The sequence below is a fragment of the Canis lupus genome, chromosome 6 (genome assembly GCF_011100685.1).
Source record: "Canis lupus familiaris isolate Mischka breed German Shepherd chromosome 6, alternate assembly UU_Cfam_GSD_1.0, whole genome shotgun sequence".
In the NCBI taxonomy this organism is placed as follows: domain Eukaryota; kingdom Metazoa; phylum Chordata; class Mammalia; order Carnivora; family Canidae; genus Canis; species Canis lupus.
In genome coordinates, this window is record NC_049227.1 from 27,279,118 (window position 1) to 27,305,909 (window position 26,792).

Sequence of the window (26,792 nt, forward strand, 5' to 3'; positions counted from 1 at the left end):
AGAGCAGGTGCATAAGGCTCCCGGAAGCTCTCTCTGAGGGGTGCAGCTCACAGCTGGAAGGAGGAAAGGTATGTATTACTTGGGCACAGAAGAGCACGAAAGACCTAAAATTAGGGATCATAAGGGACCACCTAGAAATGTCCATTTTAAAGATGGGAAGAGAGAGGCCCTGACAGGCCGCCCAAAGCCACACAAAGAAGAGGCAATGCAGGGGCTGGTCCCCAGCTGTCCTGACTCCTGAAGTCCAGATCTGCTTTGGAAAGCGTGCAAGTGATCCCAGCACGGCATAGCCTTTGTGGTGTGTAGACGCTGCCGCCAGGCCCAGGGCCAGCAGTCCCGTCTCTCTGCCACCTCTGGGGGTGGACGCCACCAGGTTGGGCAGGTGCAGGACGCCACTGTCAATCCAACGGCTGGAGAACGGAACCCAGGCCAGAGGAGACCTGACATGGAGGTCGGGGGAGAGAAAGGGACATCATTCTAGAGGGGCAGGTGGCAGACAGAGGGAGGTTTTCTGCTGGAGGTGGGGAGGCCACAACCACAGAGGAGCTCCACTGAGACAGAGCAGTTCTGTACCATCAACAGTCAACTTTTCCCATCTGCTGGTGTTCCAGCTCCAAATCACCCAATGTCTAACCCAGTCGATGTTTTTAGGTGTTAGGGAACCGGCGTTAAGGGATACAAGAATGGAGCTGCAGGGGACCCTGGTCCCAGAACACCATACAGGGGCCTGGAAGCTACCACTGGCCCTGGCTCGCCTGTCCCCAGTGGACGATCCTGCTCTTGCTCACAAATGTCACACACTGTCCCCCTCGCCCTTCCTCCAGTCCATGCCCAACCACCTTCTACTTGTTTTTGCTTAAATGTCACCTCCTCGGGAAAGCCTGCCTTGATGAGCCCTTCCCCTCCGTGACGCATGGTCGCCTCTGCCAGGACATGAGCTACAGGTGGGCAGGGTCCCCGTTTTACTCACTGCTCCTAGCATAGTGCCTGGCATACAGCAGGCCCTCGGTAGTGTTTGTGGGATGAATAAGTTAAGTACAGGAAGACGCCCTGAGCGAACCCGTACAGCTATGTACTCATGGAAAAGTCTGGCGCAGGACGCCTGGGAGACTGCCGATGCACGTTGCTGGGCGGTCACCAAAGTAAACCCCCAGCTAACAAGGCTGGCACCCCATCTGCTGGAGGGTAGCCAGCTCCGTGCTTAGTGAGATAGATGCCTCTTGCCCGTCTGCCCAGGGACCCTTCCCCAACCCCAGCAGGTAACTCCAGGACGAGGAGAAGGCTGGCTTTCGGAGACCCGGGCAGGCATCAAACCTGAGGTCACCAGGAACCGGTAGGACAGTCACTGGATTCTGCAGGACAACACAATGGCCTGGCGGCCTTATCATTCACGAGGAAGGAGCTCAGTAGGAAAACAGAATGTAAGGCTTGCTCGGCCTCAGGAGATGACATCTCACCCACCGGCCCAGACAGCACAAGACTGCAGGGACTCCTCCGGCCCCCAACTGCTTCCTTCACTCAACCAGCCTCAACAGAAGCGTTGTGCAACCACTGGGCATGAGGAACCCACAGTCTATTCCCAGACTCAAACCCCAGGAGGAACCAGACTAATGTTCTGTGCCGGTGAGTCGTTAGAGGATCTCATGGTGCAACGCCTCCGCACTTATGTCATGTTTCATGAATTTCGGTTTTTATTCTTATTTATGGCCCTTTCCTACTTTCTTTCAGTTTTTTGCTCAATGATTAAGAAAATAATAATAATAAAATAAAAAGTGGACTCCTGTGGTAATCATTTTAATCTTTCACATTTAATGTCAAAAGCTGAAGTGCTTTTAAAATAGGCTATAGGGGTGGCCTGGGTGGCTCAGTCGGTAAAGCATCTGACTCTTGATTTTGGCTCTAGGTCATGATCTCAGGGTCATGAGATTGAGCCCCGAGTGGGGCTCTGCACTGACTGTGATCCTGCTGAATATATTCTCTCTCTCCCCCGCCTCCACCCCTGCCTCTCCCCTGTCCTACTGCCTCAGCTTACGTGCACAGGTGTGCGCACTCTCTCGAAAAGAAAAGAAAAAATAAAAGAAAGGAAAGGAAAAGAAAAGGGGCTATAAATTTTCCTCTGGGCCCAGTGTTAGCCTCATCCCATAGGTTTTGATATGAAGGAATCTCATTTTCATTAAAAACCCTATGATCAGAAATTCCAGGTTTGGTTTCTTCTCTGATTTATTATTTAGAAGATGTCTATTTGTATACATTTCTAAATGATTGCCTTTGAGAGGCTAATTTTAAATAAATATTATTATATGAATGAGGCCCAAAAGATTTCTACTTTTAAAAACTATTATGGGGATCCCTGGGTGGCGCAGCGGTTTGGTGCCTGCCTTTGGCCCAGGGCGTGATCCTGGAGACCCGGGATCGAGTCCCACGTCGGGCTCCCGGTGCATGGAGCCTGCTTCTCCCTCTGCCTGTGTCTCTGCCTCTCTCTCTCTCTCTCTCTCTCTCTCTCTCTCTCTCTGTGACTATCATAAATAAATAAAAATAAAAAAATAAAAAAACGATTATGTTTCTTTTGAGACAAATTAATTATGAATTTTAATTAGGCCATCTTAGCATATTTGGCAACAGTCTTTAAAAAAGAAAAGACCAGGGACACCTGGGTGGCTCAGTGGTTAAAGCGTCTGCCTTCGGCTCAGGGCATGATTCTGGAATACCAGGATGGAGTCCCGTGTCGGGCTCCCTGCATGGAGCCTGCTTCTCCCTCTGCCTATGTTGCTGCCTCTCTCTCTCTCTCTCTGTGTCTCTCATGAGTAAATAAACAAAATCTTAAAAAAAAAAAAAAAAAAGACCATTCCCTAGAATAAACATATATACTCAGGCTCAGACACAGACACACACACACACACACACACACACACATACACACACGTACACCCCTACCTTGGTAAAGAAGGTCAATTAATGAACCATTCACTTGGTGGGGAACCCAAAACTGTCAGAATTTAAGGATTAAGTTGCTCCAATCTAGGAATTCCACAGCCAGGAATCATACAATGGCACTGCAGCCCCATTTTAAAGACTATATCTGAGACTGCCAGTGACGGAGTCAGATATAAACACTAAATTACACCAGAGAATGGGTTTCAATGCCACTGACCCCTCTGCCACTCAGTCCAACTTTCTTCTCAAAGAAATCTTAAAACAGCAGCTGAAAAGTCTTCCGTGGTGACCTTCCGTGGTGCCTATTGATTGGACAGGGCACGACCAGCAGGCAGGCTCCTAAGAGCGTGCTGGCCGGAGCAGGAAGCTGACCGGGCTCTTTCAAGCAAGCCCCAGAAAGAATATTAAGTCATTTTTCAGGCAGTGCCAAGCAAACCTGAGACGGGTGGATCCCGGGGAATCCTGACTTTCTCTCCCAGCCCTGGGAGTAGCTCTGCCTGCAAAAGTGGGGCAGTGCATGGTGGAGGGCCGAGCAAGCAGGAGGGGACGCAGGACCCACGCGCTCAACACTGCCAGTGGCACAGGAAGGCAGCTCCTCGGGGGGTGGGGGTGGGGGATCTCGGCTCCGTGGCTGTGACCACATACGACTCAGGCAGTCCCTGAAGGGACATCTCAGCGCAGCGTTTCAATGAGAGATGACACATGCTACTGGAGGCTTGAGATCTGATCGGGGATGTAGAGCTGTATTCATCTGCTTCCCAGCAAGGAAACCAGAGCAGTGACAGATAAACAGAAGTCAATCAAAGAAGAGAGTGACATCTGAAAAACTCGCCTAATTCAGCAAGACCTGTTTTGCCACATAAAGATAAGAGTCATTTGAACGATATGGCTTCGGCATTAGAAACGAAATGATGGCACCACTCCCAAAAGCAAGCTCAAGCAGTTAACGTCACGCAGGTTCCCAACATCCTTGAAAGTTCTAAGCTGGAAGAACAGCAGACCCCTTAATGAACTGCGGGTTCTACTGACCCTCTCTCTTTTGCAAGATTAATTACTTTTTTGGAAAGTGGGCCGTGATCCTGAGTCTCAACACAGGCAAGTATCATCAAGCAGGAAAAGTAAGACCTCCAAATGAAAATACGTTTCTCAAAATCAACCCATTAAAAACAAAACCAAAAAAAAGTGCTTAAACCAATTCCTCCTAGGTACGTTCACCTAACAGAAATGTTTACCAAACATCTTTGTTTAGTGAAAGACCTGCACAAAAATGCTCAAGGCAGTGCTCTGCTCAAAACTGGGAACTCCCCAAAGGCCCATAAACACTATGGATATGTAAATTGTGGTACATTCCCACAACGCAACCCGACCTGACAATGAATGAGCAATTACAAACACACGACAGGCTATAGACACGGGGTCAGCAGGAATGTGTTGTGAAGGGCCAGATAGTAAAGATCTTGGGCTTCGTGGGCCACATGGTCTTTGTCCAAACTACTCAATTCCTCCATTCAAGGGCAAAAAGCAGCCACAGCCAGTATGTAAATGAATTGGACATGGATGTGTTCCAATAAAGTTTTATTTATGCACCCTGAAATTTAGATTTCCTATACTTTTCACATGCCATGAAACGTCATTCTTCTTTTGATTTATTCCCCCCCCCACCACCCACTTAAAAATGTGAAACCCATTCTCAGCCCACAGGCCATGAGAAAACTGGCAACTCGGATCTGGCCCAAGGGCTGTAGTTCGCCAACTTCTGATACAATCTCACATCATCTAATCTCACATAATGCTAAGCCAAACAAACCAGGCACAAAGCTATCCAGATCGCGTGTTTCTGTTTCTAAAAAGAAAAGCAAAAAGAAGTAGAAGTAACCTCTGAGGCCAGAAGTCATGATAAAGGTTGCCTCTGGAGATGTGGGAACTGGAAGTAGGAAAGAAAATGATCTTGGCGGGGCATGGAGGTGCAGCGAGCGGTCAGGTTCTGGGCTCTGGATCTGGGTCCTGGTTTACGTGAGCACGGCCACTGGGGGAGCTGTGCATTTATGATTTGTGCGCTTTTTTGTTGCATAGGTTTTATTCCAAGAGAAACTTAGCAAGTTGTTAAAAATCAGGACAGGCCTCTTCGGTCGGCTTCAAAAACAGAAGTGTAAAGGGAATCGCGGCCACCTGCCTGAATCAGCTGGGGGTCCTTCACTAAGGCCGGGTAGCAGCCAATGCTAGAGTATTTAACCAGGGGCAGATCTGAATCCCCATTCCTCTAGGCGCTACCACATTTGCTTCTAAGAGGTCTGGTGGGTTCCATGGTTTAAGGGCAGGGGCCCCCTCGGATTCCAGCCAGGCTATCTCCTTTAGGGTTTGTGGGGAAAAGACACCATCCACCTGATTCCCTGCTCCTCCTCGCATGGAAACCTGCCAGCAATCCCGTTAATGTAAACAGCATCTGGCAAAACACGTGGCCTTCAACCTGCAGCAAAGCCCGTGCTGGACCCGCACAAAGGAGAGAGGCCAAGCCCAGCTTCCCCTCCATTCCGAGGGAATATGCAGTTCGTTGTGCCTTCTCACCGCCAGCAGCTAGGTCTCACTGAAACCCGTGCTTGTAATTATCGCTGTAATTATTATTTTAACACAAATCAGCAATTTCTCACCATCCTCCCCTGTAGATGCTCCTTCACTGCTCGAAGACTGTAGGTGGGGGATGGAGGCCACCACCCTGCCCTGCTCTGTGTGCCAGGATTGGCAGGAACCTTGGTGGCCTGACACCCACCGCGGCCAGATGGAAAGTCACCTTTCACACATTACTTGGAGGTGGTGATGTAGGGTACCCCACCCACAACTGGGCCCTTGATGCTTCCATCGATGCAATGGGCAAACAGTGCCAACCCTCTCGCAGAGCCATTCTGAAGAACTGCTCACCAGAAGTGCTCTGCGAAGACATTCTGCATGATGTGTGCACGTGGGTTCCCTGCTCACACTGCAAGTGTACTGCTCTGTGACTGGGGGGCAGTTCTTCACTCCGGGTTTCAGGGTTCCCATCTGTGAATGGGGATGATGTCATCAAGTCATTGTAAATGACTTGGGGGCAGTTCTTCACTCCGGGCCTCGGGGTCCCCATCTGTGAACAAGGATGATGTCACTTGATGATGTCATCAAGTCGTTGTAAATGATTCAGGGAGATAGTCCAGAGGTGCTGCCTAGCACAGTGCCTGGCACCCAGCGAGCATGTAATACATAATAGCAATTACTAATTACTCATTATTTTGAGTGCTGTGTACTTGTAACTTGTATCCTAACAGCAGTCTTTCATGTAACACAAATAAGCAATGCTGATGGGCAGGTTCCAGGGCAAGCTGGGGAGTGGGGCCCTATGTAGAGGGACAGCCCCATCTCCCCTCCCATAAATGTCTACTTCTCTGGGAACGAAGTCTAGAATTTCAACTAATTTCTCTCCTTTCTTTCTTCCTTTTTTTTTTTTTTTTTTTTGAGAGAGAGAGGGAAGGAGGGAGGGGCTGAGGAAGAGGGAAAGAGAGAGCATCTTTTTTTTTAAAAGACTGTATTTACTTACTATTCATGAGAGACACAGAGAGAGGCAGAGACACAGGCAGAGGGAGAAGCAGGCTCCCCGTGGGAAGCCTGATGTAGGACTCGATCCCAGGACCCTGGGATCACGACCCGAGCCCAAGGCAGACACTCAACCACTGAGCCACCCAGGGGTCGCAAGAGAGAGCCTCTTAAGCAGGCTCCACACTCAGCGTGGAACCCAGCACGGGGCTCAATCCTACAACCCTGAGCTTACCACCTGAGCCAAAATCAAGAGTCGGACACTTAAAACCCTGAGCCACGCAGGCACCCCCAGAATTTCCACTTTTTAAATAGGAGCTCCACATTCAGTTTTTACTCAAAATCACTGATCTTTAGATGTTGGCCAGTGATTTAAACTTTTTAAACAAAAGAAGAAGGAAGAAGACTCAGGGCTGCCATTACTTCAGCTGCAGCCCAGACTGGAGCTGGGTTTGCTCCCTCACCCCATTCTCATGTCTGCTTTCGTTGGGGGTTCATATCAGTTGCTCCCTCTCCGACAGACTGTTTGGTCCATGTGATTTTCACCCAAAAAGGAAGCCAAGCCAGTAGTCAAGCCCTCGACCTAAGAAGAGTGAACCCAGGCCATGCCCACTTGCGAACCCGGCCGTTTCCTCCGAAGGCACCCCGCCTCCACATCACCTCCTCTAGCCTGGTCACTGCCAACACTTTGTCTTCTAAACAAGAGGGAATCAGATGGAACAATTAATTCTGAGACTATTCCTGAATAGGACTAAGGGGAAAAGCAGGTAATGAGAGTATTTTACATCAGGAATAGAATCTTCTGTAACCGCCTGATGACAAGCAAATGGGGTTCTCTGTTTGTGTCTTTTATAACAGCTGCCCCTTCTGAGCTGGGGATAAAAGAGAGAGAAAGACAATGAATAGGCTTTTATTTCAAAGAGAACATCTGCAAAGCATGGTCCTACATTAAAAAGTAAACAGAAAACAGCCACTAGTCTGGAGGAAAAAAAAAAGATTTCCCATTACATCTCTAATTAATAAAGCCCCATTTCACAAGGAAAGACGAAACACAGAAAGAGAACTACTTTCCCACATCCCCAAAGAGAGGATGCTTAATGAGGTAACCCCTGGATTACTTGATCCGTCTAATCTGGTTTTAATACTACCCTTAAATAACGTATACATTAGCTCTCCACTACCAAAACATTTGTTTATTTTATTAACGTGAGCCTGGTTGAGCGCTAAGACGTTGCGAAATTATCATGCTGTCCTTGGGCTCTGTTTTTATTGCTTGTCTCCTTGCTCATTATAAAATGATTAGCTGTCTCCACTGCCCTTTTGAATCGCTGTTGGGGTTGCCATGCGGTTCTGTTTACCCAGGTTCTGAACAGGAGAGTCTCGATTCGGGGTTAACAGAGTCATTACAGGCCCATCTGGGAACTCATTCATCATAGTTAATTCCACATGTAACACATGGGGGACTCGCAGGCACAGTCTCCATGAAGCGAACACTCAGCATCAATCCAAGAGATGCACATGAAGGGTCCAGACCCAAGTCTAGAAGACGGGCCAGAGGGGCCCCATCACCGTCGGAGCGACATAGACAGCTACTGAGCCCATCGGAGAAGGCCCACAATGGGGACTTCCACTCAGAGAGACCCAGAACACGGCTCTTCCTAGTGTCTGACTGAAATCCTTTCCACTCCGACGTCGGAACAAAATGGCACAGCTGTTTACCAGAGGAGTGGGAGTATCTCCAAACTGGTGAATCATACGCTTCCCAAAGTTTAGTCGTTCTGGCACCCCCTCGTCATTCACCATCCAAACCAAGGCCAGAATTAGGACTAGAATGAGGGCTTGGTATTATTACTCATGCATGTTCATTACATTAACCAACTTCTCTCACTTAAATGCCACTTCACTCACACGCTAAGCAATAAGAGCCTCAAAGTTATCGTTTCGAAAGAATGGTCATATTTATATATTTTCCTGAATACACATGTAAAGGACTATATAGTATCACAATTTTTGAAAATGTTCACCCACCAAGCAGGGGAGGTGTGCATCTGGGATGTTGTAGAGGCCCTGATTTGTGGTCTGGGTCTGGGTTCCTTGGGTGTGTTCAGTTTGTGAAATTCTGCTGAGCCATACATTTAGAATAATGTGCACTTTTGTTTATGTAGCACATTTTAAAAAAAAAGCATCTAAAAGAATATACCTCAAATTTCAGAACTGAATCGATTTTGCAGGGAGATGAACAGAAACGCTATTAAAAGCTTTAATCACCAGCATTATCAGAACTAGCAATGCAAACCATAGCATGGGGTTCCTGGGTCTGGACCTACTTTGGCAAAAGTGTCCATCAACCAAAAATAAAATTAATCCACTTGCCCCTTCCAAAACTCTCACCCACAGCCTCTCATTTTCTCTCAGGCTCCCCAACTGCTTCCATGGCTGCACCTGTAACAATCTGATTTTTAAATTTTTTCTTGTTTCTCTTTACTTAGGGGTCTTCTTGCCCCGAAACCATGAAATCCATGAAGGCAGGGGCACGTCTGTCCTCCCCACAAACTCTGCACACTGTCCAGCACACGGCAGCCCCTCAAGCACTACTTCTTGAATTAATGCCCAGATGGATGGGTGGGTGGGAAAGCTCTAGTGATTTCACCCATTTACTTGCTCCTTGTCCCCCAGGGATTATAAAGCACCTTCTCATCTGTTCATTGAATTAGATCCTCACAACCCAATGAGGGCAGTTGGGCTGTTGGGCTTATAAGCATCATCTCACAGAAGTGCCAAAAAGGCACAAAAAGATGAGAGTGACAGCTTGTCCCTGACAGCCTCGGAATCCAAGCCACAGTGCTCTAGAATGTTCCACCTTCCACCTTCCAACCAGACCTCTGGGGACTCTCAACATCCCAACCCATGTTATTGTGGGGCAGGGCTGGGGGAAGCACACCAGGTGGAAGCCAGACAATTCAGAACAGTACGTTCCCCGCATGCCCACCAAAAGGGAAACCGTTAACCAAACTGTAGAGTGCATGACTCTATTTTTGTTGAGGACACTGCCTTCACAATGGTCTGATCCTTGTAAGAATTTGCATCTTCTGGGTACACACCAGCAGTGAAGGAGGGAAAGGAAACCTCCATCATGCCCAGGGGAAGCAAAAGCAGTCGAGGTAAATAAGTGCTGTGAATAAACCACATGGGGATAATTGAAAGGTGACCACAGACACTTATTTTTAGCTCATCACAGTGCACACACAGATCTTCCAAACAGAAGCTGCAAATTCAGCAGTTTAAAGGGGCCATTTAGGTATCACAGGGGAAAGAAAAGACCCTGGTCAGGGGGAGAGGGGTGTCTCAGGAATCTGGAAGGACTCGGGACAGCCCCTCCCACCCTGGGCCAGTCAGAAAAACAAGCCAAGAATGGGGGCCCAGTGCTTTCAGACCTTGTGACTTTTTAAAGGCATGCCAATAATCTTAATCCTTAAGTTTCTTGCCCTTTTATTTTAACATACAGTGTGGGCCAAACAAAACCCACCCATGGGCCATGAATCTGAGGGCCTCTCTTGCAAACATCTATCATCAGGAAGGAAATCAGGAGCCCTGACTGTGGGCCAGAGCTGGGGCTCATCACCAGGCCCTTCTAGGCAGGTGCCTTCCTACAATGCAGATGAGGAAACTGAACCCCTCAGAGGTGAAGGGACGCATCCGGGTCACACAGGTATGAACGCAGCAGAGTTGGGCTGTGAACTCCAAATGTCAGACCACTGCCCCCTCCCCGCCCCTACACATCATGTGACATGCCTCCTGGGCTCTGCAGCATCCAACCACCTGCTCCCCTTGCAAACCTCAGGCAGCTCACTGCTCATCTCCAGGCTCCTTATTAAGCCCTAAGAAGAGCTTGAGCCTCATGGGTGGAGCAGTCTAGACCTCATGTCTGGCAGTTTGGGGTGTGCTGGGAGACTTGAGGGCTTCCAGGCCCCTGAATCACTCTATTCCTGGCCCCCAATCTGTCCAGAGGACCCTTTCCTCTTGTGTCTAAGAGGCCACCCTGGGGAAGTGAGACTGGCAGTGAATCAAGCTGGGATGTGAAAGGAACCTCTCTGATTATCAGCAATGGCCCTACCCTTCACCTACTGGACTGGTCCTCCTGAGGGCAGAGAGCACATCATGAAGGTAATGCCAGTGCTGGGACAGTGCCTGGTGTGCTCTCATGGTTGGAGTGGAGGATGGGTAGATGGTAGACGGATGGATGGATGGATGATGGGTGGATGGATGGATGGACATACACATGGATGGACACACACACATGTATAGATAGTTGGACGGATGGATGGATGGACACACATGCGCACTTATGAGTGGACAGATGAGAGGGGAGGAAGGCACAAGGGACTTACTCCATTGGAAAGAGACTAAGAATGCAGTGTGTGGAGTCATCACCGACCTTCAATCCCTATTAATTCACAGCTGTTCAACCTTTATCCACCTTCTTGCCTTAGTTTTTATTATTCGTAATCAGTAAAATCAGTAAAACAGAGATGAGACTAGCCTAGCCTTTAACTTGGAGCATGTTAAAAGAATTCGTAAGATCACACCTTCCTACGGCATCTTCCTTGAAGACTTCCCTGAAGCTTTCAAAGAAGAGAAATCCCCCTCACCCTCCTCCTTGTTAGCATTACAGTCACAGTATCTGCGCCCCATGGGTAAGGGACCTTTGCATCCATCTCTCCACCCTGTAGGCCTGACTCCTTCAGGCTCCATCAGGGTTTCTCATGGCCAGGGATTACAGCAAAGGATTCCTAGGGAGGAGAAATGCTAGTCATTAGCATCTGCAGACACATTAGCCTGGATTAGATATCCAGATAAGCCAGCAGTCATGTGGCGGGGACAAAGCAGGCCAGTGACGGAGCAAACCCATGGCACTGCCCACAGGGGGCCCCTGGAGGGGGAGATCCTCCTCCAAAAGAGACTCAAGAAATGCCTCTGGGTGTTCCCTCTTCCCCACCTGGCTGCATGTCTGGGCTCCCAGGCCCTGATACTGACAATGCCAGGCTCCCAGCTCACCAGTGTTGAGCCGGTTAAGGTGACGCCCGTCAGCTGCCCTCTTTTCAACACCTCTGCCTTCCAGTGGGGGAGGAGGCAGCCCTAACCACAGGGATCAGAGGGGCACAACCTGATGAGTATCTGCGGGCAAACGGGTAGTTTCTGTTGCAGACAGAAGGAAGTGCCCACAAGACAATCGGCCCACGTGTTCTTAGAGATACCTCCCTGCTTCACCCAGGCTCCCAGGGGCAGCTCATGGGCTCCTCCGGAGAGAACCACAGAGCAGTGTTTAACTGGGTGGGTGGAGAGCCAGGAAGGATGAAGGAAAGGTTGTTTCCACTGGCCAAGGAACCTTGCATAGCACCCTGCTTCCTTCTTCTCCTGGTTCGAGAGAGCTGAATTCAAAACTCCTTCTTCCGGCCAACTCAGCAATTCAAGTTCAACCCTAAGTTCAGACGCTCCGTATTTCGCTATAGGGTGATGCCTTCCATTCCAGGGCCATAAAATCCCATGCTCAGGGCTGGGCATCATGCCCGCATCAACTACCTGTGTGCCTCCTTAAGTGGGCTCTGCGGTTCTAAGGTTAGGCACCATCACAAGCTGTTTATAAGACGGAGGGTGTAGAGCAGAGCAGTTAAGAGCCAGGACTGCCTGGGTTTAAATCCTGGCTCTGCCATTTACAACTGTGAACCCTGAGAAAGTTGATTAAATGCCTCCCTCTGCCTCAGTTTCCTCTGCAGCATGATGTCTAAATGAGTTAATGTTTGTAACGCACCCAGCACAGGGCCTGGTTATAGTAAGCACCGGGACTGTTGGCTGTTGCAACCAAAATACACGTTCGCTGAGGGAATAAATGAGTTAATACAGAAGGACGGCTTCAAACAGTGCCTGGCACGTTATAACTGCTATACAGAGACTCATTACTGTTATTATGACTCCCTATTTGTGTCATTATTTAGGGGTCTGATTCAATAAAAACTACATATCTGCTCCTTTTCCAGGGTTGGCACATTTTTGGAAATCTGCAGTAAGAAGTGAGCAAAGTGGCATAAAGACTTTCAAGACTAGTCTGGCTGCATTTCGAGTTTTTTCAAAGAACTGCACCCACAAGGTGCTCAGAAACCTGCGGGTCGACTAGAGTAAGGCAGACAGAGGTAGGTTTGAATCCCAGCTCTGCTACTCCCAGCGAGCGAGCGGCTTTGCCTCTCTGGGCCTGTTCCTCATCTGTGAAATGGGGACAGCAAGAGTCCTATCCCACACAGCTGGGGAAATTCTCTGAGACAGTAAAGATTTGCAGACAGTATCTGCAAAGTCCTCATTTTCCCAGCCACGTGATCAGCACTCAAAAGACCAGCAACTTCTAGCCAGGTGTCCTTAGTTTAACTTTTGTAGGAGTTGGAGAGCACCTCCTTCCATCCTGGGTTTTTTTGTTTTTTGTTTTGCTATGTTTTGTTTCGCGTGTGTGTGTGAGCATTTTAATAACATGATGTATGCAAAACAGCTAAAGGATGCCTGGCATACAGCTGGCACTCAATAAATATTAGTGCTCCTCCCTCTACCACATTCCATCCTGCTCCAGGGCTGGCACACACACAAGCGTTGGATGCACTCTGCTGCCTTGGATTTCACTCAAACCCGACTTTCCATGGGAAAATGAATAATTGCAAAAAATTGCTTATTTTCAAACATACTAAGACTTTCTTTGTAAGAACAACAGCTCACATTTGAGCATGTTCATGTGCCAGGCCCCAATCACTTCACATGTTTTAATACATTTCATCCTCACATGACCCTAGGAGGTAGCCCGGATTTTCAGAGGAGTAAAGCAGAATGATTAGCCCAAGGTCATGGAGGGTGGCAAAGAGCAGAGCCCCATTTCAACCCAGCTATGTCGACTCAAGGACACTTAATGGTCTCTTTCCTGGGTGCAGGGCCTAGCACACCTTTCCTATGTACGACTTTTTCTCCTGCTCCCACACCTTTTCCTTTGAACTCGGGTTTCGTTGAGGTTGAGTTTATATTTTGCTTTTAGTTTTCCCCAATGTATTTTCTTCTTGGTTCCGGTAAATGGGTACCAGGGTCCACAGAAATGGAGGAAATGCAAAGAAAACAAGAACGAGAAGTTCTCCTAAGTGACAAGTCTTAGGGCAGTATTCACCAAGAGCCAGACAGAAAGTCAGCCCTCGAGCCACGTACCCTATGCAGGCCGATTATGTTGGCACCATGCATTTTTGTCTTTCTGCATGCAGATTTATGGTCCTACTGATCATAAATAGCTCTGGGTGAGAGGGCAGCTCCTGACTACAGAGATATTCTCAAGGATATTCTGTTTTCTGGGGAACACACACACACACACACACACACACACACACACACACCATGTCAGATATCTACCCAGCTCAAAACACCAAATTTCCTTTCCTGTTAAGACATGGATCAAAGTTGGGACGATCCCCAGCAAACAGGGACTAACACCGTGGCTTCTTATTTGCAAAACAGCAAGTATTTTTTGGCATACAAACTTTTACAAGATTAAGAAGAAAGCCTGATAAACCAGAGAGAATGTCTAGAGTGTGACAAGACTGGAAGGAAAACAAAAGTATGTGTACAATTACATACCTATACCTATGTGTCTAATAATTTCTCCTTTATTTATCTGTTCTATTTAACATTTTCCAGTATATGATTAAGCAGATGGCAACATTTGCAGTAAGATAAATATTGTTCAGTGATGCATATTTCTGTATACAAAGTGTAATGCATTGCTCAGGCAAAATAAAACCCCACTGAGAGTGTGGGGAAAAAAAAAAAAAAAAAACCTCCAACCATCAATAAAATACCCTCTGTTCTCTCTGGCCTCAAAGCATTTGGATAGAAAGAGAAGCCACACCTCTCAGGCTGTTAGAACCAGAGGTGATCTGGATACAGTGAACCAATTTTTCAAAGTCACTGCCGACATCTGAAAAAGTCCTGAGTTATCTGAGTAATGTGAAGCATGAGGAATTTCTGCCAAAAAAAAAAAAATAAACATTTCCAAGGGGTCAGACGATACAGAAACCCCATTTTACATTACAGGTGCACGTGTGTGGAAGGGCAATTAAAGATTTGGTTCCTTGAATGAACCTCACTGGGTAGCAGTTTCTCTAAGGGCACAAGGAATAACACGACGACTTCAAGAGGATCACCAGAGCTGAAGGGAGAGAAATTACCCGTTCCTGACGTTAACACACACGGCTTTCTTTCATTTGTCCCCAATCTATCCAGAACCCAGAGTGTGATCTTTTTGACACTCTCCCCAGTGTGTTCCCGCCCTTTATAAGTGAGCCCATCTGTTTCTTAAATTCTGAGATGACAGTCAAATCCACAGCTTACTGGAGACCCAGTGAAGGACTCGAGCCACAACTCTGCAGCAATCCACCCGGTAATTCTAATATCTAAGAGCTTTGGAAGAGGCGGAGAGAAACAGGAGCTGGCAAATCTTTCATAGATATGCCCATCCTGTCACCATCCTCATGCCGTCTCTGACTGTGCTCGAGAAACTGCGTGTTTCTTCTCGGCTTCTTAAAATGCACCGAAAATACAATCAGGTCCTTCCACTGGGGCATAGCTCCCCAGACATAAAAGGGTGGCGAGCGAGGAGCTCTGGGACAGTGAGTTCAAGGAAGCAGCAAGGTCTTGTTTAGAAAATGCTCTAGACACACCACCTGCCTGACACTCCGGGACGCAGCCACCTACACCACCAGCACCACCAGCACCCAGCCGCAGATTCCCTCTGCCTGTAAGAACAACAAGCACCTGCTCTGTCCCACTCCAACCCCACCCTCAAGAGAGCACAGAGATGAAGCATCATGTCCCAAGCACGTGTCTCACCAGCTCTTTAAGAGAGCCATCTGGAAAATCGCAGGGATTTTTCTCTTTTTTTAACGTCCCACTCCTGAATCCATCTCTAAGACATTCCCGCTAGCAGCCCCGGCGGGGTCTGCAGACAAACCACATGTTGCAAAGGGCCTTAGTGGCTTTGGAAAAGAGCTAGTCCGCTCCTAGCCTACACCCAAGCTCAGGCGTCGCTGGACTTTGGGAACAGCCTGCCCCCTTCTGGTCTCCTTGAGCTCCATGGAAGGGCAGGGGCTGGGGTGGGCACAGCTAGAGAAGGACAGACCCCCAGATCCCTCCAGCACGTCTGCACTGTGATTTCAGGATCTAGCAGGGCATGGGGGTAGACGTGGGGCAGGTGAAAGAGCGGGGACAGACAAGCAGAAAAAATTAAACACAAATCCAGGAGAGATGACAGTTCACGACAGCGAGGTAGTCACCCACAGGGAAGGGTGGAGGATGAAAAAAACCCTCACATGTATGTCTATGACAGAGGGCAAAGAAATTGATACCTGGGGAGATGTGAGTAGAGGGACAGTAATTAAACCTGCAGATGAAAGCAGAGTTTCAGCAAGCAGTGCGACTCTGCTGCTGGGACTGGCATTCCACAAGGAATGCAGAAAGGTAATGGCATGCTCCCACCTCCCTTCCCAACTGCAAACCTCCCTGTGGCGGAGCTGGGAGGTGAGAGAACACGACACCGAACTGAGGCACACACAGACGGGGTGTGGACAGAATACACAACATGTCAAGGACTCAGGAAGAAATCCAGGCCTCCCTCCTCCTTTCCACTTATTTCAACAGGTGGTCTCTGCACCCAAAGACACCTTCCTGGTGCCTGTCTGAACCCCGGACACAAAGGATACAGGAAGCCCCGCGCCCCCACGTTCACCCTACATTTTCCCACTCTGGGCCAGCAGTGCGTGTCCCGAACCCCCTCACGCCCTACCTCCCAGTAGGGCTCCAAATCCAGAAAGAACCTCTAATTGCATTTCTGCCCAAACACATCACAATTCACCCCGGGAGTTCAAAGGCTGTGTCTGGGAGAACCTTTCTCTGTAAATAAAAGGCCACAGGACATTGGGAATGTTCTGGTTCTCCGTCAGCAATCTCACTCCACTCTCCTCCCCACAAACAAGGGAAAGACGTCTACCTGCTACCCACACAGACAAGCCAGGGATGTGAAATGCCATCACATCACCTCCTGGGGCTGGCTCAGCCCACAGGCACAAAAAGCCACACTCTGGCTAAGAGGGTCGTCGCCGCTGATTCCAAAGAAGTTTAACAGATCAAAAAGCATCACGCTGTGTCTGAAGGCAGTGTTCAGTTAGGGCTCCCAGAGCGAGAAACACCACAGACATGCATTCTGTGTCTAAGGATCCTGAAAGTAACCCCTAGCATCTGATGTCCCCCAAGGGCTAGGAGAATCCTCGTAGGCGAATGGCATGAGAAAGACACAGACGGACACACCGCACCTCGTTATTCCTTAAGACAGACACGGACGCCCACAGGGCGCAGAGAGCCTGGCCCAGAGGTGGGCACTCTGACCTCCTGTCCTCCGTGTCCTAGCTCAGCGGGCTCAGCAAGGCAGCCCAGAGGAGATGGGAAAGGCACCCCTGGAGAAGTTGGGGACAGGATAGGAAGACACCCAGATGGCCCCCGAAGATCTGCAGAAAAACCAGTTTCAGAGCTCAGGCTGCTCACACCCAAGGAAGGCAAAGAAAACACACAGGAGCCGAAGAAGTCGTGATGATGTGGTCAGACACAGAGCTGGTGACATTAATCGGCTCCGCGCAAGACGCAGAGCCAGGGACAGCCATCTAGGAGAAGGGGCCATGCCCTCACACCGGACAGGGACAGCGGGTGACCAAAGTCAGAGAGGGCACCGGGAGAGGACAAGGTTAGAGACGGGAGGCGCAGCCAGCCAGAGATGGCAGACAGGAGGACCGACCTAAAGTAAGCCCGGGCGCCCAAGCCTGAACCCTGGTGCAGGGAGGGGGCCGGGGATTTGGGACACCGATCCAGGAAAAGCCAAGGGGGCGGCAAGCAGGGGACGGAGTCGTCTGCACTCAGCTCAGCGAAACCCCCAAAGATGCTGTGCGCACCGCCCATGAGCAGCGGCGGCTGAGGATCCCGGGCACGATCCCGCACGATCCCGCACTCGGGCGGTGAGCGACGCACCGACACCCACACGCACAGCGCCAGTCGGGGCGCCCAGCAAGGGTGCCGGGGCCGGGGGCCGGGGGCCGGGGGACGGGGGACCGGGGGACCGGGGCCGGCCAGGCTCCGTAGCCCCCAGAGCGCCTCCTCCGGAGGTAACTTCCCCAGACCCCAGGGGGGCGGCCCTCAGACTCGGCATGGGGCGCGCCCCCACCCCGGGCTCGGCGGGGACCCCGCCCCGGCGTCCAGGGAAGGAGACGTGGAGCCGGCGGGCGTGGGGGTCCGGGTCGGGCGCCCGGGGTCAAGAGCTGCCTCCGCCCCCCCGCCCCGGCCTCCCGCGCCGCCCCCCCGCCCCCCCCCCGGGACGCGAGCCGCCGGGGCATCTTACCAGCGCCCGCGCGGGCAGTGCCCCCCGGCCGGCCGGCTGCTGCGCCCGGGGCTCCTCGGGGCCGCCCGCCCGCGCCCGCGCCCGCGCCCGCGCCGGGGGCCCCCGTCCTCCGCCGCCGCCGCCGCCGCCTCGGGCTGCAGCCGGCCCGGCGGGCAGGTCCCGGCGCTCGCGGCGCGGGGCCGGGGCCGGGGGCGGGGGCGGCTGCTCGGCGCCGCCGGCCGCTGCGCCCCCGCGCCGCTCCCCGGCCCCGGAGTCGAGGCTGCTGAAATTCCACACGACCAGCGTCTGCAGCAGCAGCACCGTGAGCGCCGCGAGCAGCGCCGAGTGCGAGCGCCGGGCCAGCCTCCGGGCGCACGGCGCCGCCACCATCTTCGGAGCGCGGCGGGCGAGCGGGGCGCGGGGACCCCGGGCGGAGGCTCCGGGCCGCCCCCGCGCTCCCCGCGGCTCCCCGGCCGCCGCTCGGGCTCGGGCTCGGGCTCGGGCTCGGGCTCGGGCTCGGGCTCGGGCTCGGGCTCGGGCTCGCGCTCGCGCTCGGGCCGCCTCCTCCGCCGCCGCCGCCGCCGCCTCGGCTCGCCGCTGCTCCTCCTCCTCCTCCGCCGCCGCCGCCGCCGCCGCCGCCGCCGCCTCCGCCGCCTCCACCGCCGCGGCGCGGAGTTTTCAGACGGGCAGGGACCCGGACGTCACCGGGAGGAGGGGAAGGCGGGGAGGCGGGGAGCCGGAGGCCGCGCGGGGGGCCGCGGGGAGGGGGCGCGCGCGGGGAGGGGGCGCGCGGGGAGGGGGCGCGCGGGGCCGGGGCTCCCCTCCCGCAGCCCTCCCCGGGGAGGGGGCCCGCCGGGGCCGGGGGCGCGGGGGGCGCGGGGGACGCGGCCGGGGCGCGGGGCGGGGCCTGGGGGCGGAGCGAGGGGGAGGAGGAGGAGGAGGAGGAGGAGGGAAAGGAAGGGGGTGGGGGCGAGCGGCGCGGACAGGAGTCGGAGCGCGGCGGCCGAGAGGGGCGCGGGCCCCCCGCGGGGAGGCTGGGCCCGCCCAGAATCAGCGGGGGGTCGGGGGATGGGGGGCCCGGGAACCCGCCTTCCGCGCCGAGGGCAGCGGGCTCCCCGCCCTGGAGTTCGCAGTCCCGGCGTCTTCACCCGCACGAAGCCGGCGGGGCAGGTGGGGACGCGAGGAACGCGATCCGGAGCGCGGGAGCGCGGGAGGGTCTCGCGCGGCGGGTCCCTGGGTGCCGGGCCCGGGCTCCATGGGGCAGGGAGGAGGCTGCGGCTGAGTCTCTGTGAGTGACTCCTGAGTCACACCCCACCCTCTGGAGCCAACGACGTACTAAGTGCTTCACTGAGTCACTTCTCTGGTCCCTAAGGACGAACAAGCCAAGAGACTCCAAACCCAGTTGGCAAGCAAGTGCTGGAATTGGTAAGGGGGGGAACCAGGTGTCTCTCGACCTGCAGAGGCTTCCATTGGCCCCTGAGCCTTCCCCCCCCCCCCCCCCCCCCGGGTCTTGCCTCCCATCCGTCCCGAAGCCAGCCTTTGTGTGCATGCAGGGGCCAGCTCCTGGGGGGAGTTCTCTCCCGTCGGGGCTGGACCGTCGCGGTGACCTTGAGCCAGGAGGACTCCTCCCTGGGCCTGAGCTTCCTTCTCTGTCAACGAAGAGTTCGGACTGACCATCCGAACCGACTCAAGCTTCATCCCCAGCCTTGTCTGAGTCAGTTTTTCCAGCTTTCTCTCCCTTGTCTTCTCGCCCAGGGCTTTACACACAGCGGTCCTGAACACGCGGGGGCCCGGACAGAGGGGGCATGGGTGTCCTGGACAGGACTTTGCACTAGAAGACTAGGATAGCGGACCAAATCCCCAGTTTGTTAATCAGGGACCCGGTGGGGGAGGGGGGTGAGTGCTGTGCATCTTGTCTGCTGTGCTTTAAAGTCTCATCCCCATTTTTTTAAAGAAAAGAAAGTGCAGGAATAGACAGGATCCATCAGAGAAGGAGGCAGAGAGGGGAAAGATACGGTTTCACCCACTCATCAAGAATCCAAAGTGTTATTGGTCTGTGAGGGCGGGGGTGGAAGTGACCACCAGAAAAAAAATGCTTTCTGGATCCACGTAACAAGCCAACCCACTTCCCGGAACTGAGAGGGCAAACTGCCAGCTAGTGGGGATTCTAAACTATGGGCTAGACTCAGCCTTTGGGGTAACTAAGCCTGGCCAGGCATGTGGACAGACATAGGAACAGTCCCTGGGCTCAGCTCACCTAACCAGGAGTGAAATAGAAGAACAGAGGCGAGCACTTTGGCCTTCTGTCATCTGCTTATCACTTGGGAATATTTTGGTTATAAGGAATAAAACCTCTATTCTAACTGCCTTAAAAATAGAGTTTACTGGATGGTGTATCTGAATATTTCAGAGGAAAGACATCAGGTGAGGTTTGATCCAGCAACTCGGCACTATGACTTTGAATTCTTTTTCTTTCCATCTCTCCTCTCTGCCTTTCGTGGGGTCTGTTTCGTGAGATCCTGAGGCTCTCTCCTCGTGTCACAACCTGGCATTAGTTGCTGAGACTCTGTGTCCTTTGTTCGTTTCTAGCCCAGAGGAAGGAGGGTCAGCATTTCCCAGCATTCTCCTCAAAGGTGCTGAGATGCTCTCTGATTGAATCAGCTCTAGGTCATAGGTCACCACTCACCAAGCAAGGTAGCCAGGAAAATAGAATGCGCTGATCGGCTTGGCCAAGGTTCCATATGGCACCTTCGGCACTGGAGAGAAGCCAGCGTCCCTGCAACCACCTAGATGTTCTATAGGGATCAAGGTCTTATGGGAAGGAAGGAATGAGGAATAGGTACAGGGGAAGCAGGCACCATTATCTATTCCATGGGGCCACCTTGGTGCTACATGACCTTGGGCAATCCACTCCCCTCCAAGGACTTTGGTTTGTTTAATGCCAAATGATGGATTCGACGAGATGGTCCTCTAGATCATCATGTCATGTCCCCAGAACTCTTCCTCAGTGTCTAAACAGAGCTTCCCAATCCCAGCAGAAGCTGCCCTGGGGACTCTTGGCATCCACGCCCTCCCGCCTGTCTCTGCTTCAAGGTCTCTTCTGCATTTCTCCTTTAAGCAACAATGATGTTATCTGCTTCCTGCACATGACACGTTTAACCATGGTCCTCTGGGGCCCATGCTCTGGTTCAGCTCCCTTGGGGGCCAAAGGCTGAAAGAGTGAGGTTAAGGATCCAGGCCCCCAAGTCCCTGGAGGGAGAGAGAAAGAGAGAGAGAGAGAGAGAAAGAGAGTTGTTTGTTTATTTCAACTCATAAAAAGCCACATGAGAAAGAGGTTTAAAAGCTCCGGGCAGGTTATGGATGCCATAAACAGCTTATGTGAGGTTTTCAGGATGAAAAATCGCCTGAGATAGAAGGGCAGGAAGGCAGCCTTCTAGGGTTGCCAGGATTATCTTCCTGTCCCAAGACAGACCGACAGCCCAAGCACCTGCACAGAGTCCCCCGTAGAAGACGGGGCCCAAGTACTCCAGCGGCAGCGGCTCAGGCGACAGCAGCGTCTCTTTAGAATTTTTAAAGCTCATTCAGTCATTCAACACAGATGTATTGGGCCCTATTATGCGCCAGGAACCACGCTGGGCAAGAGAAAAATAGATATGAAGAAGATTCCCTAAGGGTTTTTTCTTTTTAAATACGGTTCCTACTCTAGTATTGAAGTGAGAGCCAGAACTCTAAGGAAGTTCCAACTGATGTGTGGGATTCCCTCCACACCCCCACACCCAAATCTTGTTTGATCATCACTTTCAAACAAGGGGAGGAAGATCAGTCAGCAAGGAGTTCTGAGCTCTTGGGTGTGCCCAGCACTGAGCTAGGAGCTAAGAGGGAAGTCAGGGAAGAGGGGTCTTCACCCTCAAGGACCTTTCTGACAGATGTCCCGCTCTGCTTTTTGTCTGAGACCTTCAGCATCGATTGTTTAAGTTACTTATGCCTCAGTTTCCTCATCTGTAAAAGGTGATGGTGGGGATAATAATAGGGCCTTTCTCATAGATTTCTTATGAGGATTAAGTGAGATTACCCATGTGAAGTGTTTTTCTAGAAAGACTAAAACATAGTAAGTGCTCAATAAAAGTTAGGTATTGTTCATCTCATTAACAACAATAGGGCGGTGTCAATTATGAGTGTCCAAAGGTATCAGAGGAGGAAAAATGGGGGAGGGTATTCAGGGAAGGCTGCCTGGAGGAAGCGGCATTGAATCTAGTCCTCCATTCTGATTAAAGACCAAGTACCCCAAGGTCAAGGCCCTCTTCTCTCTCTGGCACTTTGCATAGTGCAGGGCATGGAGTAAACCTCGGGCATAGAATGAGCACTGGACTGGAGCCCCGTGATTCCAAGTTGGCAGAAACCAGCACCATCTTGGCAACTTTTTTTAGTTGTGTGATTTTAGGCAAGTTGCTTAATGTTACCAAACTTTAATATTCTAACCTGTCAAAGGGGAAGAAAAATAATGTTTATGTCCTAAGGCTACTGGAGGGCATAGGATCAGGGTACCGTATAAAACAAAGTGCCATATATTTCATACAAAATGTTGGCACTGGCCAGTGGCGGTATTGATGGAATGTTAACCTGGCCATGGTGGCAGGCTGGTCTGTAAAGAAATGCTCCCTCCTGCTCTCAGGTACTCCTGATGGAAGGTACCAGAGAGCCAGGGCATGACATGCCTTCTGAATTTAAACTTCAGCCTAAGAGTCACATGTAGTCAAATACATGTTTGTTTGTTTGTTTGTTTTTCCCATCTCGATCTGCCTTAATCTTAATGTGTCTATTTCTTTTTGGTTTATTAGAGCCTGTTTTCACCCAGGCTCTGTTTTGACCCTAACTTTGCTCTTAAAATATTTAAGACCTCCCCCCTCCGTTTCACTTCAGCATCAAACAAATCATAAGCACGGGTCACCTGTTTCACAGTGTCAGTGGGAGGGTTGTGCACAGAACACCATCACATGGCTAGGAGCCTCTGGTTCTTTCAGGCAAGTGCATGCAAGCACCACGATTCCTGGGCACATGGAGGTCAGAGGAGGCAGGATGCCCGCGGCTCCCCTGGGCCCCACCAAAGCCCAGGAGGCCACAGACACACAGCACCTGTACCCCGCCCACTCCACCCAAGAGAAGGAAACAGCCTCTGATCAGATGTAGGTAGGCAGACACGTCCTGCCAGACACCCAGCTGTGCTTCTGACACCGGCTGCGGTTCCAGGGAATCTTCCACCCAGTGTATCAGCAGAGGGAGCTCTAGGTAGCAAATAACTTTCCTCTGACTGCATACCTTCCTGTAGAAAAGATCTGGAGACAGCAAGGAAAGGCAGGGTTCCTAAGTGGAGTTGGCATGGGCCCTGTGCAGAAGGAACCCCCCACCCCCCAGCCATTCGCAACGGTGGTGTGTGGCCTGCAGGGCTGGGGGTGATGGAGGAGAGGTGGACATACCCAGGGAAGAAAGGACAGGTGGAAATCAGGAGCCATCACACTGCCTATGGATTATCTCTGACCTTGCACACTCCTGGTGTGTGGACCCCTGAGGTCTCACAGCCTTTACCCTCGAACGCTGTGATGTTTGTAGAAAAGACCCATTCCAGGTCCAGTTATCAGAGGACCTTGGCAGGCATTTTTTTTCTTTAAAATAGATGTTTATTGTGTGTGTTGATGGTGCCCAATATGGCCTCTGGGACCACAGGCTGTGATGATGATGATGATGATGATGATGATGATGATGGGGATGGACAGGGTTAAATTTCCTGAGCACTTACTATGTGCCAAGCTCTGCGTTCAGGATTTCAACAAATAATAGTCCCCAAATATTTTTGAGAACCCCCTCGATGCCCAGGACAGTGCTCATGCTGAGAGATGCAACAGTGAATAAGACACAGCGGGTCCCAGCTCTAATGGAGCTTACATTCTAGTGGGGCACATGGGGGCTGAGACCAGTAAATAAATATGTATACAAGTAGCGCCAGAGAGTGATGAGTGCTCTGCAGGAAGTAAGAAGGAGCCATCTGCTAGTGACTACAATAGGGCAAGTTAAAACAGGCTGAAGTTGGGGGGATCTCATGGAGGGAACGCTGCTGGACTGTTACATGAACTGACTCACAAAATGTGACTTTCAGAGGGGTCTGACTGCTTTCATGCACCAAGCGTCATCTGTCGGGTGAATAAATAACAGTAGATCTATTTTTTTTCAAAAGTATATACATGCCATTGAGATGGATGAATGAAAATTGCTGCTCAATTTGTAGTAGTTGTTCTGTCCTTTTGGGTTTTCTCAAACCTTGGTTAATAAAAACTCAAGTCTTGGCTGGTGTGATGGGGAATTGGGAAAGGGTCAGGAAAAAGTCCATAACAACAACAAAAAAAAGTTAAAAAGATACCACCTTTCCCCCTCCCCTCCAAAAAAAGGATTGGGAACAACTGCTTCCAAATATACTTTTTGTCCAAATAGCCTCCTATTGTATTAACTTGACTCCCAGCTCTCTCAAAGGTTCTCTGTGTTATAGACATTTCCACTTAGCCCCTGTATCTTTGAATTGGTAGGTTCAGTCTTATCCCCCCAAACTCATCTTCTCCAGTCTTGTCCACAGACTCTGTTCTACACCCTCATCTCAACCCACATTTTAGCTACTGTGATTTTTCAGTATCTTTTGAGCATCTTTTGCTTGTAAACCTCAGGAATCTATTCCAAAAAGACTTAAGGGAAAAAGCAGTTTATTGGAAGCATATTGAATACACTGGAGTCTGCTAGCTGCCTACCAAACATGCAGTGTTCCCATCTTGCTTGATAATCTTGATTTATTTAGGGTGATGGTGTGCCCAAACAAAAAATGGTTCCTTGTAGTTGAGGGTGATCGAAGAAAGAGCAGTAAACATCACTGTGAGGCTTCCAAGAAATCCTGCAGGAGAAGGCTGCTAAATCAGTTGGGATGAGTGCCCCTTTCTGTCTGGAATATAGGAAGGAGAGCTGGAAGACCAGCAGCCATCTTATGTCCATGAGGATAGAAGCCAGTACTAGAGATGACAAGCCAGAAAGACAGAAGCAGTGTAGGCTCCTGATGCTTTCTGATCTGCCTTATACGGCCTACCCTTGGACTTCTTTTCAAACCTGAGAATGAAGCTTCCACGGACTGAAGCCACTCTAGCAGAGTTTCTGTTTCTCATCTGGTATCCTGAGGTGTGTGGTGAAACTGAACCATTTCCCTGTAAGGAGATCAAGGACAGAGATAGTCCTTGGGAAGAACTGGGAGCAGAGACCCTAACACACAAGTCAGATCCTTCATCTCTTGCCTCTGCTTCTCTCCAAATGCTGGAGTAATTCTCTTTCGTGGCAGAACAATGCCCTCCATGTATAACAAATGCAGCTGCCACAGTTGAGTGTCACATTGCACAGCCACCACAAAGGGACAGGATCTCCCTCTACAGCCATGGGCCTCACCTTGATGTTGCTCGGCCACTGTGCAATGTGCTAGCTCAAGTGTCCTTCCCTATCCTAGTCCACATGCTTGCATTCCCCCAATTCCTGGCTTTCCTCTCCCTCGCTCACTTGCCAAATGACCTTGCCCCCTAGGTGGCTGAGAAAGGAGGAAGCAGGCATAAGAAAGTTCCTGAAAGCTCCAAGGACCTCATTTCCCTGCTCTCCTGCTCTGGACCCCTGAATGACTTTGGATGGACAAACCACCCAGGCTCCTTCCTGAGGCCCCCTCCTTGGCTTGCCCAGGGGACCACTCCAGATCTTCTTCTCTCTTTCCTTTGTCATCATTGTTCTCTCCGCTATCTAAACTTACTGATACAAATCCAAAAAAAAAAAAAAAAAAAAAAAAAAAAAAAAAAAAAAAAAAAAAAACAAATCCAGTCGGTCCTCTCTCAGCCACACTTCCTTCTCTAACATCTACCTCATGTTTCTGTTTCCTTCCCAGCAAGGCTTCAAAAGAGTTGTGAATTCAGGGTCTCCCATTTGCTCTTACATCAGGCCTGTGCTCCCCATTGCCCCCCAGACTTCACACAGTCTGAAGCTGCTTTTTAAGCTCCTCATACCTCTACCTATGAACTACTCCCATCCTGTATGGCCATCCCAATGAGACTTGCACTGCCCCAGCCAGCACTCCTGATTTTCTGGACCTGGTTCTATTGTTTCCTGTAGCACTGGTTACTTTCATAAATATATCAGTAATTATAGTTGTTTTATGTCTGTCTCACCCCACTAGATTACAAGCTCCATGAGGGAAGGTTTTGTCTGTTTTTCACTGCTCTACCCCCAGCACTAACTACCTGGCACATAGGAGGTGTTCAATTAAATTGTGTCGGATCAATGAATGAATCACTTTCTCAGTCACTGTCCAGAAATATCTCAGCAAAGGGTGATCATTACCTGGACTTGAGTCTGGCACTCCCCTGGGAGCCATCAATTGTAGTTACAGATAGAGAATCCCATAAGAAGATGGAGGAGGGGGCCGTTTGCAGGAAAGAAAGCCATATATGTCCCATGAGGGGTGATGGCTGAGAATGAGCCTCTGAATACAGAACACTCTGGTTTGAATCCTACACCTACTTGTTACTGAGCTTTGGGACTTGGCAAGTTGTTTCCTATCCCTGCTCCTTCTGGGAGGACACCTCGCCCTCCTCCTAGGACTGTCATAAAGCTTAAATAAATTATGTAATGGTAAAAAAACAAAAAACAAAAAAACTAAACACTTGGAACAGTGCAAAGCATATAGTACAAAAACTGAAAACTATTAGAAAAACAATGGGAACTTGATAAACTAAATACATATATATGTGAAGAAATCAATACACTTGTTTTCCATATCAGCAGATAAATAGAAATAAAA

General features: G+C 50.7%; 1 protein-coding gene across 1 annotated transcript in view; it reads right to left on the reverse strand.

Moving 5' to 3' along the window:
- XYLT1 (xylosyltransferase 1) overlaps positions 1 to 18,319 on the reverse strand; it is a 304,358-nt gene extending 286,039 nt beyond the window's left edge. The window contains 1 exon segment of the mRNA NM_001008718.1: positions 17,951 to 18,319. Coding sequence (NP_001008718.1) covers positions 17,951 to 18,319 — 369 coding nt within the window.
- Positions 18,320 to 26,792: the final 8,473 nt, after the last annotated feature.